The 12,195-nt window shown below is 37.0% G+C and overlaps 1 protein-coding gene across 1 annotated transcript in view; it reads right to left on the bottom strand.

The window, feature by feature from the left end:
- The window catches only part of sdhaf3 (succinate dehydrogenase complex assembly factor 3), a 54,313-nt gene extending 48,244 nt beyond the window's left edge, over positions 1-6,069 (bottom strand). The window contains exons 1-2 of the mRNA XM_039737175.1: positions 5,946-6,069; positions 5,514-5,696 (exon numbers count right to left, since the gene is read on the bottom strand). Coding sequence (XP_039593109.1) covers positions 5,514-5,690 — 177 coding nt within the window. The 5' untranslated portion in view covers positions 5,691-5,696; positions 5,946-6,069. The remainder of the gene's footprint in view (positions 1-5,513; positions 5,697-5,945) is intronic.
- Between the last annotated feature and the right edge of the window lie 6,126 nt (positions 6,070-12,195).

Raw genomic sequence — 12,195 nt, 5'->3', positions numbered from 1 at the left:
GAGAAGTAGTGTGTTAAAGAAGTAATGAAAAGAAAAGGAAACATTTTAATAATAGCGTAACATGATTGACATTGTCATGAGTGTTGCTGTCATATATATGCCTGCCTAAATAAGTCACCCTCGCTTTGCTCTTACTTTATTTACCGCTCATTTAATCATGGCTATTGGCGGAAAAATTATAAAATGGAAGGAGGATGGCTTTACCAAAACAATTATTGATGGCTTAATCGATTATTCATAAAGCTTGAATTGGTGATGTTTTTCTGTGTTAACCTCATATTTTTCATACTTCTTCTCAAACTAAGGTGGTGCGAGGGTAAAATGAATCGGGATGCTGATCAATGTAATTGGTGTACAGTACCAGGAAATCATGCATTGACAAAAGCTCCCTTTGCTTGTAATGCAAAGTGTGATTAAATGCATTATTTTTAAGCGTTATGGAGCACATGCATGAAGCTTCTCAGCTGTGCTTGTGCTAAGAAAAGGAAAGATTTTAAAAATAACGTAACACGATTGTCAATGTGACCTTTTGTAAGTAGTGCCTGGAGGATTCAGTGTGGAAAACTCTAGAGATAGCGTGTGTATTAACTTGTGGATTTTTCTGTGAGTATTTGGTGGCAGTCTGACAAGTTGCTTGAAGACGGCATTAGCCGCTGAGCTCAGCTCAGACCGAAATTAGATGAATGGGAGGGAGATGATGGCGTGACTCCCCACCCTTAACTGTCAATCCCCACAAACACAGTCTCGGAATTTGCATAAGCACACCCCTTCACCTACAATTTTAACTTAGTTACAAAGTGATCAAAACTCGTTTATATCCTGCGTCCTCTCATTAAACTTGTATCCCGCATTACCTGTGGGCATGTGAAGCAGCGTAGCCTGTCTATGAACTTAATTTAAAGTTTAGGTTTACACCTTGCTTTCTTTCGAGGCAGCAACACTCATGAATATGGTAGTATATGTCACTCGCCGCTTCTTATTGTTTTTCGCTGCCTTCTCAATTATATAATGCATGTTTTCTTAAGCGCTTTTGGAGGTCTTCCTGGTTTTCTACACACTGCGTTGACAATCAGTTCACGTGATTACGTGGGAGGCGTGATGATGTCACACGAAACTCCCCCCACGTCATTCCAGCTCAACTCCATTACAGTTAATGGAGAAAAATACCTTCCAGTTATGACCATTAGGCGTAGAATTTCTAAATGAAACCTGCCCAACTTTTGTAAGTAAGCTGTAAGGAATGAGCCTGCCAAATTTCAGCCTTCTACCTACACGGAAGTTGGAGAATTAGTGATGAGTGAGTGAGTGAGTGAGTGAGTGAGGGCTTTGCCTTTTATTAGTATAGATTATGTTTAATAACGTGCTTTAACTCCTATCATCATGAAAATGACATCACGTATACATCTTAGTATTTTAGTTATTCAGAGAGCTGTAATATCACCTAATGTAATGGATTCTGTGTCCAGTTGGAGGAAGAGAGCCGGTTTAAGAAACAAGTAGTGATTCACACACATAGAGCACATAGAAAATCAAATACAAAACAAAGCATTTAACGTGCTACTTTAATTACGATGTGATTTTAGAAACTGGTTAATTAAACAATTTTAAGATGAATTTTATGATGTTCTACTTTAATGACAAAATAAACTACGTGATTAAAGTGGAAATATCGAGATTGAAGTGGACATTTCGTGCTTTTTCCCCACCGTGGCTTTTTCTCTGTACCCTAATAATCTTTCATGTGACACTCAGACAGTGGGCTTACATCTCGGCTTTCCACGGCGACTTTGATATGTGACTTCTTTTTATTTCCGCACTGTGCGATTTTGTGGATGGGAGCTTTCAAGTTTCTCCAACACGCTATATCACTCACCAACTTTCTTTTGTTGATTATACCACGGCTTATTTGAACAAATAGTATGTTTTTCCTTTGCCTCCACTTGGTATTCGCTGAAATTTTATGTTTTCCCCATGCTTTTCCCATTGTCTTTTCACAGAAGGCTGCGCTTAAGGCGATTTATATTGATTTGCATATTCAAATAGGCGTAATTTGGGAGGATTTGCGGCGTTACATAATGCGCATGCACAAGCATTAGTTTTCACGCTGATCGGGATTTATGTAGCGGAAGAACGTGGAAGTTGGAGTATGTGGATTTTTCTGTGCGTAAGCACATTTCGCTTTTGTTTACGCCATGTTATAGTGCGAGTTCTACGACGGCGTTATACATGAGGCCCCTGGTGATTTTCAAATTGGTTAAGATTAGTGGAGGAAGTCATATATACAGTCATATTACTTTTTAAACAGTATTGGGTACAAAAATAAAATAAAAGTCTGTGATCTTTATAATACTATATTTTAATAGAAATATTTTAGTGCACTGTGTATTGGGAATAAAAGTGAAAATAAATTGTTGCTTGGTAGCTGAAATGGATCTGGGTGAATTCTATCAAAATGTCATCGCTCTCCTCAGAATTTCAAGAGCTGCCTTACAGATTTATTCCTGGTGCCTAAGGTATAAATATGTACCTATACTGTAGGGAAAGAAGAGTTTGAGAAACTTTTAAGAATACCAGATGCAAAATACAAGCTGCCCATCGTACATAAAGAATTCACTAAGCTGGTGAATGGTACAAGATGAATACCAGCACACATTATGCAGACTGTTACAGACAAAATAAAGCAAGTATAGCCTAAAACAGAAATTGGAAACACTACAAATGCAAATTATAAAACAATACAATATGTACGTATGTATATGTTTGATCTATGATTAACACAACAATGAATACAGAGGATTGCTTTTCTTATGTTATAAGTCAGTGACAGGGGAGAATGGCAGAGCAAACAAGCAATGTACACTGACTGGCAGAAATAGATGGCAGTGCAACAGGCAAGTGTTTGAATGAAATAACATTCAATAGAAACTCAAAAATAAGTAAAGGAGATATAAAACATAGAGAGAAAATATTTTATTTGAGCTATTTCTCTGAGGCACAGTTATTCATAAAATCATTACATTTTTAAGGAAAAAAATGTTTTCTTTGCTAATACTGAATCTAACTACATCTTTTAATTATAAATATTGTTTAATGCTTTATCTGTTTTCATTTTTCAATGGTTGATCTTACTGTCATGAGAGCATACTTAACAGTTGCCTACAGTTTAGTTATGCTAAACAGAAATTCTCTGGGACATAAAATTACACTCTTGTAACAAATAAAAAGGGCATCCAGTAAAATGATCAATCCAGAAACATGTAAACACGAATAACAGATGTAATGTGATTATAAACAGCTAAAACTTTAACAGATTATTACATGTTCTCCTGTAGCTCAACTAGTTAACACAATTAGACGGTGCACTCAGGAGCTGGTAGCCCAAATTCATATCCAGAAGCTAATGACTGAGCATGTGCAAACAACAGTGCCACCGTCCAAGCAAATTTCTACCCAGTGCCAGCAGTGTGCAAGAGTGGAGGATGTAATGGACTCTAAACTACAAAGTTGCCAGTTTAATTCACTCTTTCCATGCCATTTATCGTGTTTCTGCTTCAGTTAAAAAAAAATATGTAAACAGTTATTGTATGGAACTGTAGAGTTTCTTATAATGGTGTATGTTGTAGAAAGGTGCTACAGCAAAAAAAGTAAGTGCTTACTAGATAATTTTATAGAATAGGGACAACCTAGGTGCATCACACTCAAAAAATGAATTATTTTGGATATTATATTTATGTATCTAATTTAAGTTACTTTAACTTAGAATAGTTATGTTTGCTGGCATTAGTTAAGTTTTTTTAGTTACATTGACTTAAACTTGTTAGATTTCACATGTTCAAACAAAGCAAACTGATTATTTTCTTTCAATAGAAGCATAATCAATGACTGTTGTCATTACTCATTTATTATATGTTAATCTTGCTCAAAATTAATACTTTTCTATCCTTAAAACATGGAATTCCCTGTGGCAGATGGCTGGTAGGCCATCATAAGGAAAGGACTGTTGGAGCAGATTTGCACAGGACACTACCTCCCCCAGAGCACTAGATGGTAGACCACCTGGGTTGCAGTGGCCCCTCAGATTCCCACAGGGCTCCACAGGAGGTTGCCAGGGCGAGTTGCAGAGTACTACTTTGGGCGTCCACTACACCTGGGAGTACTTCCAGATAATGCTGATGGGCGACCTGAAGTGCTCCCAGGTGCAGCATAAAAGGGACCATCTCACATCACTCAATGAGCCAGAGTTGAGAGGAGGAGTAAAGATGGAAGACAGACACACAGAGGAAGAAAGTGCTTTATTATTGTGCTTATTACTGTGGGAAACTCTTACTTGAAGAGCGTCCCAAATAAAATGCCTTTGTGTGTGCTGGAATTGTGCATTGTGTCTGTCTGTATTGGCCCCCATGGCCACACCCACTTTCCCTATATAGTTAAATTAAGATGAGTTAGCTTAAAATACTCCTCTTTTATATGCATGCCTATCCCATATTTGCATAAAGTATGATATTTTTTATAAAGAACCGTCCGTTTGGTTGTCAACATAGTCCTAGGGATCACCAAAAACCTGTGTACAGATGGAAAGAATATGAAAGACTTTTAGCAAACTGATCCAAATGTTTTCTTGGGTTGTGGAAACCTACTGTATTTCTGATACTTTTTTTTTTTTTGAATACCCTGTATATAGACATCACTAACCTTACATCAGAAATTTCTGTTTCCAATACAACAATGTAGTAACTTTTAAGATTTCAAGGAAAATGTAATAAACCAAAATACAACGTTTTTATCCAATGCCGTAATAAATGAACCACTACACACTTAATAAATGATATATTTTCAATATTAATTACACGAGGTATTTATCTAGCTTGAAAATAACCTTAAGGAAACCATGGAGTTTATGGTTTCCTCCCACAATTAATTTCATTAATTTAAAACAAAGTAAACATATTGAGTAAACATTGAGTAAAAAACATATTTTTAAGCAGGATATACTTAATTTATTTGCATACAAAACTTGACGTTAAAAAATGTAATTAAATCTAAAGATTTATTTTTTGAGTGATATATCAGTTCTTTACTATGTATGGAGACCTTAGGTTTATGACGTATGAAAGTAAAAAAAAAAGACTGCTATTGCATCTTAAACAGCCTTTGTTTGTGTTAAACTGCCGTCAGTGAGCAACAGATGCACCAGAGCCAGTCCTTAAAACTCCTGTTTTAAAGTCTTACTGTTTATTTGTGCGCAAGGTTGACAGCCTGACCGCAGCTCCCTACAACTGGATTTAAACATTGATGCCCACAATCATTTTAACATTGTAATCCACAGAATCTGAGTGGTAAATATGAAGATTATTAAAGACAACATGATGTTAAAGCAAACTGACACCGGATATATACGAAGCCTTTCATAATTGTTACCACCTTGGTCAATTAATTCACGTATTTCATACACTCGATCAAGCATGCAAGAGTTTGTTTTCCTAATATTGTTCGCCTTCCATTTAGTAGCTCACCTCCCATTCTGCCAGAAAACTCTGTGCTTGCTCAGGGCTGGCCTTTTTGTTTCTTTTAAATTCGTCTTTTACATACTGATCTCCCAAGGCTTTCAAGTGCACAGGCAGAAATTTGTGCAGAAACAGTATTCGTCGATAAAGCGCCTTCACTCGCAAAACATGACACGGATTTGACATACTGTTCTGGAAAAAAAAAAGATAAACTATGTAAGCAATATTTTATTTACATATGCCACGCATAATAGTCATCACATATCATTCTATGGAGATTTCTGACATTGATATTCTTACTGAAATACAAGTTTGTGTAACACCAAACGTGACATCCAAACTCAAGGTAATAATGGTTTAAAAATAAATAAAATGTTATCAAACTACTATAACGCATGGAAATTCAAAGCCAACGTTAAAGTTCACAAATAATTTATCAACCTCAATTGTTGCAGACCGACAGCACTGCAAATTCACTGAAGACACGACACACACTTCGAGTTTGCGCAGTGTGCACCAGGATACCAATCCGATGGGAAACACTGCAATAATCTCGTCAAGAATTCCAGTCGAATTACCCGATTATATCTAAACTCCGCTCACACGATCATCAATATACTGGTATATATGTATATCGCTTCGGTTACTTTTTTGCGTTTCCTCAAATATAGCTTTTAATTTAAAGGAAACGTACAAAGATTGGTACTTTGTAATTTTAAAGGATCTCGCCACTTAACTTTCTCGTCCACTCTGCTACTGCTAAAATGATGCGTTGCTGCCGCCAGGCGGTCAGCCCTGAGAAGCCGCAAATCTCTGTTGGCGAACTCAGTGTCCAGATTGCATTGCGTACAATTGTGAGTAAAATGATCCGCACATTGGGTTATATGGACGCACAGAAGAGGTTATTAAAAAAAATGATTAGATAAGCATCTAACCATAAAATTGTATTTTTGTGTAGGTTGAAACTTCACGAAACCCAATAATCAAGATGCTTCAAATTAGAAATGCGACTAAGTGTAACGTGGATAACTTTTAGTGGGAAATCTGTATTCCATAGATATCTCTGCGTTTTTCTTCCGTTTTACTTGAATATTAGTGAAACGCGCAGATCTGCAGTCCTTAAATAAAATGGAAAACTTCTAAATTAGCATATGCACCGCTAATTCACAAGAAACGTACCGATTTATTTCATGAGGTAGTCCCATTATTTTTATCTTTGCCCATTCATGCAAGCTTCTTGGCTGCACTTCTCTCTGCTCACTTGGGGTCAGAGCCGACCCGGCCGTATGCCACTCTTTCCTCTGTCTTTGTGAGCCAACCCAAGGCTGCAGGATCCAAGTCTGAGACTTGCCAGTGACCACACGTAGGACGACGGACTGTGTTGTATATATGGATTAATCGGTATGAGTGAGTTTCTGTAATTGTTTTCATAAGTTGTTTGATTACCACATCCTCAGCAAGATCAACTCATCATTCATTTAAAAAGTCAAAAATTAGTCTGTGGTGCTTCAATCTGCTGTGTTGCACACTGTGCCTTTTTCATTTTCCGAGTATTTTCTTTATCATGCATAAGCAGAGTTTACACAACACAGAAATCTTTTTGGGCAGGTGATTTGGGTCTTTCAAAACTGTAAACTTTTAAAAAAAATTAAAGTTACAATTTAGTGTAATCACTTTAGTTCTGATTGTTATATGTACAAAGTGCAAATTCATATTTGCTCTTTGCATTATCCTCCCATTCTATCTTGCTCTGTAGGTTATGTAAAATAACAACACAGAATCTAATTGGTGAAAAGCAAGTACCACTTAAGGGAAAGAACACATATGATCTGAGTGTGCATCTGTCTGATTTTACAAGCTAGCACAGCAGGCAGAGCATAACCACTGAAGAAACAGAACTGCAGAAGCAAAAGTGTGGTTTATAAGCAGAATTTAGCTTGGTGCTGGCCTATGGGGTTGTCATGACTTCACCCACAATGGCAGCTCTTAGCAGACAAGCAACCTGTAAATGTAAGTCTAGGAACAATCGTTTCAGTAATCTATGATAAAATAATTATTTCTAGTTTTCTTCCATTATCGCACAGATAACTCACAGGCAATGTTTTCTTAAAGCAGCAATGATTTTGATTTGAAGTAAATGTATTTGGTACATTTTCAGACTTTTTCATTCATTCATTCATTCATTTAATTTGTTCCTTTTAACCCCAGTTCATTTTAACCCCATTGTAAGCTGCAAGAACAGACAAGAAGTTTTTAAATTTAGAAGAAACGCTTAACATCAAAACACCATTTTATATGTAAATCAATACATGTAGGACTGATAAACATGGATGGCCTAAATCAGGGGTGGGCAAAGTCATTCCTGGAGGGCCGCAGTGGCTGCAGGTTTTTGTTCCAACCCAATTGCTTAATAAGACGCACTTTTTGCTCAAGAAACACTTCTGCTTCATTTTAGTTGTCTCCCTCATTAAGATTTTGAACCCTTATTGCTTATTTAAGTCTTAAACAGCTGCAATCTCGGTTTTTAATTGCTCCTTATTAGCAATAAGATGCAAATGACAAAATAAACCAGCAGTTATCCATTTTGCTTGTTACCCTTTACACCTGTGTGTATTTATCGTGCACTATTTGGTTTAATTAAATACTTGGAAGGAAAGAGAAGAGAAAAAAGTGAAGGATTGAGAATTACCCATCTGTTTTACACTTCAAAGTATTTGGATGATATCCTTAGAAAGGAAAAAAAATCTAGGATATGAGAATGACTTGACATAGCAGAGTTAAAGCACTGCCATGAAATGTAATTATTGGCAAGGATTGTTTTCTAATTAAGCAACAGGGTTGGAACAAAAACCCGCAGCCACTGCGGCCCTCCAGGAATGACTTTGCCCACCCCTGGCCTAAATGGTACATGTGGTTTGCAAATAAGATGGGTGTTGTCTCTTTAAGAGAATAATTCACCTACCTTTATAAACTGGCCTAGAAACAGTCACAAGCCAGGTTGTGTGAGGAGAGCAACAGCTAACTGGGTGTTGCAGTAAGGAAGCGAAATCCGTGCCTCAAATGTTAATTTTTGGCAGGTTTTAATTATTTTTAAAAGGATTTTTTTTGACAATTTTAAGTATTATCCATCCATCCATCCATTATCCAACCCAATATATCCTAACTACAGGGTCACGGGGGTCAGCTGGAGCCAATACCAGCCAACACAGGGCGCAAGGCAGGAAACAAACCCTGGGCAGGGCGCCAGCCCACCTTAGGGCACACAAACACACCCACTAGGGACAATTTAGAATCACCAATGCACCTAACCTGCATGTCTTTGGACTGTGGGAGGAAACCCACGCAGACACGGGGAGAACATGCAAACTCCATGCAGGGAGGACCCGGGAAGCAAACCCGGATCTCCTAACTGCAAGGCAGCAGCGCTACCCACTGCGCCACCGTGCTGCTCTTTAAGTAATATATAATGTGTGTGTGTGAATATTTTTAAGAATCAATGTGTTTTTATTAATTGTAAATGTTGTTTTGTAGATACAATGGGGCTTGTCACATTTTTCTTTACTCTTTTCACAATATTATATTGTTAGATTGATTTGCTGTGTTGTTGCTGCACTGTTTGTTTATAGATTTTTTTTCTGTTTATTATCATTTCATTAGTTTTTGGGAGGTTTGTGGGTTTTATTGCGCATTACGAAGTTCATTTGTATTAACAGTCTAACTGAAGCCTTGACGAGTTGTATTGTATTTACCTGTTGTCTGTAATAAATGTTATTTATATGACTGTATAAAGGCATCAGAATGTATTATCTTAAATGCCAAACTTGTGCTACATAAATATAATAATTGAGATGAAATAACTTTAACTTGGAAAAACCTCAAATGTATCCTTAAATTATATTACTCACTAATGAGGCCTTATCTGGAATACTGTGTGCAGTTCTGGTCTCTGTATTACAAAGCATACATACATACATCACTAGGAAAAGTTCTGAAAAGAGCAACCAGGTTGATTCCAGGACTCCAAGGTAAGGAGCTTTGAGGAAAGATTGAAAGAGATTTTTTTTTTTGTCTAAGCTTCAACAAAAACAATGGAACATGATTGGCAGTTTTTATGAGCAGATTTCACACAAATGTTAGAAAGGTGTTCTTCACAAAAATACATGGAAAAAGTGACCTTGGAGTGTAGTGCTTTAGGCATCTTCAAAATTCAAACATTGGTGAATAGGATTGTCAAGCCTTGAAGGGCTGAATGACATGTTCTCGTCTAAATTTTTCTAATGTGATCTTTTTGAATACCAAGGCTCTTTCCTCCATTCTAAAATTAGTTTTACACTAATGAAAAAAGGTAGAATAAAGTCATTTGGGCATTTAGTTTCTGCTAAATTAGTAGTGTTTTATCTCCCTCTTGTGGTGCTCAAGTGTATTAAAAATAATACATTCTGCTATAGTTAAAGAAAGTTAGTAGTCGTCTTCCTGTCCTCTTTCTTTTTCATCAGTTCCTCATTTATGAATTAAAAATGTAGATATATTACAACACTTCGTATGGAAGATTTAGTACCTTACATTACATCATTTTTAGTGAATGCATTAATCCCCCAGAATGGATTTCTATTTTACATCAAGTTCTTCTGATTTGGGTGGTCTTTAATGGGCCAGGGAAAAGAATGGATTAATGACATTCATTTCTTAAGTTTATAAGTGTGCTACCTTGATTCTGATTTAAATATTCTTAAAAATGCAGGCTGTTCAAACCCAAGTTCACATACTGCTACATTCTGACTAATGTTTGGAACTGCATATTCTGATGTTGCAAATGTTGGAAGAAATAAGGAATGTAAATGTTTAGCAAGTAAAGAATAACACAAGTATGCATTTACTTATTGGGTATTAAAGTCACAGTTTGTAGTAATTAATACTTTTACAGGAACCATTCTAAGAAAAGAACCATCAGCATGCAGGTGCTCAAATTAAAGGTTAGGGACAGATTTTGATCAAGGCATTTCAAGGCTGTAGACAAGCAGTACCAGTGACCCCAAAACAATATACATTTTGGTTCAGTTTCAGTTTTAATGGGTAGAGGAAGGTGATGATTTATTTTCCAGTACTGTTCACTCCATATTTGTTCCACAGTTGTAGTTGGAAGAAACCTCACCCACAGCCAAATCCTAAATATCTGATTTCCATTCACTAAAAAAATGCTGGTTCTCTTATTTCTCATTTATTCTCTCTTTCTCATCTATATTCCCTCAAATATTTAGCTAACATGCTTTACTGAATTTTTCCTCTGCACCAGAACTTTTTTTTTTTTAGTTTTGTAATATTAATTATTACTCACTCTTGAGTAATATATATATATCCATCCATCCATCCATCCATTCTCCAACCCGCTGAATCCGAATGCAGGGCCACGGTGGTCTGCTGGAGCCAATCCCAGCCAACACAGGGCACAAGGCAGGAACCAATCCCGGGCAGGGTGCCAACCCACCGCAGATATATATATATATATATATATATATATATATATATATATATATATATATATATATATTTATTTATTTTTTAAGACCCTTTGAATAAGTTAGTCATATTGTATATTGTACTACTCCTAATGACTTTTTCCCTCCCCTGCCACTATATGACTGACAAGAAACAAGGTAACTTTCATAATTTTTACCAGTATTTTTCTAGTATAATTTTACAGTGGCTTAAAGCCTGTTGTATGATGGATAACAATGACATGTTTGAAAGCTGAGTAAGACTTACCTCAGTTGGTGCTCAGTTACTTAATCAAAATAAAATAAAATAAACTGTTGGGTTGTAGTGCTGGGCAGTAGTAGAGCAAACTAGCACTAACAGCAGCCACTTCAAAAAGTGAGGTCCCACATTTCCAGCCTTAGCACCTGCACATATCTTGTTTCTATTGTTGTTCCAGACAGAGGTTTAGGAAGAAAGGTTCATGGTGCTTGTTACCCAGTTCTCTGTACAGTAAACTTTGTGACCTTCATGACTCTACTGCAGTAAAAATAATATTGTCAAAGTCTATGACCACTAAATCACTTTTATGACCATCATAGTTAAAGTAGCAATACGGCACTTTAAATGTGTTAGTTTTGGAGTATAAATTAAAAAATCACTTTTGGATAGTGATTATAGTTAAGCTCTAAGGAGCATTTGGTGCTAAAAATCATTTTTGTTAAAAATAAAATTTTTTGTTTTATAAAGGTTATTCAAGTCCCTTTGGTTTCTAGACAGGGTTTTGACGGTAATCCATACCCAACCACCAGCCCCCCATTCCAAGAGAGGGCAAGTCTGGAAGTATTTGTGGAATTTATGTGCTTTTAGGACTCTTAGTTCATGACAGTTGAGTGGGGTTATAAACATGCACTACCCGGACAGGAGACCAGTGGATTGGCAAAGTAACTGTGTCTAGCTGGCAGGAAATAATGGACAGACCAGTGGAAGCTGAGATTCAGGGGCGGTTCCATCCTCTATACGCCAGGTGGCAGTGGTCCTCATTTGGTAACCCAGTTGGGACACCGCAGGGGTGCTTGGGAATTGCAGTCCGGAGGTGCAGCCCTGTCAGGGTCCCTGGGTCTCATTAGGGGGTTGCTATCGGGGGAGGACCTCCCTACTTTCTTTATGACCCGGAAGTGCTTCCTGGAAGTGGCACCAGAAGCATTTCCACATCCGA

The sequence above is a fragment of the Polypterus senegalus genome, chromosome 15, assembly GCF_016835505.1.
Source record: "Polypterus senegalus isolate Bchr_013 chromosome 15, ASM1683550v1, whole genome shotgun sequence".
In the NCBI taxonomy this organism is placed as follows: domain Eukaryota; kingdom Metazoa; phylum Chordata; class Cladistia; order Polypteriformes; family Polypteridae; genus Polypterus; species Polypterus senegalus.
This window is presented reverse-complemented; position numbering and strand designations above follow the sequence as displayed.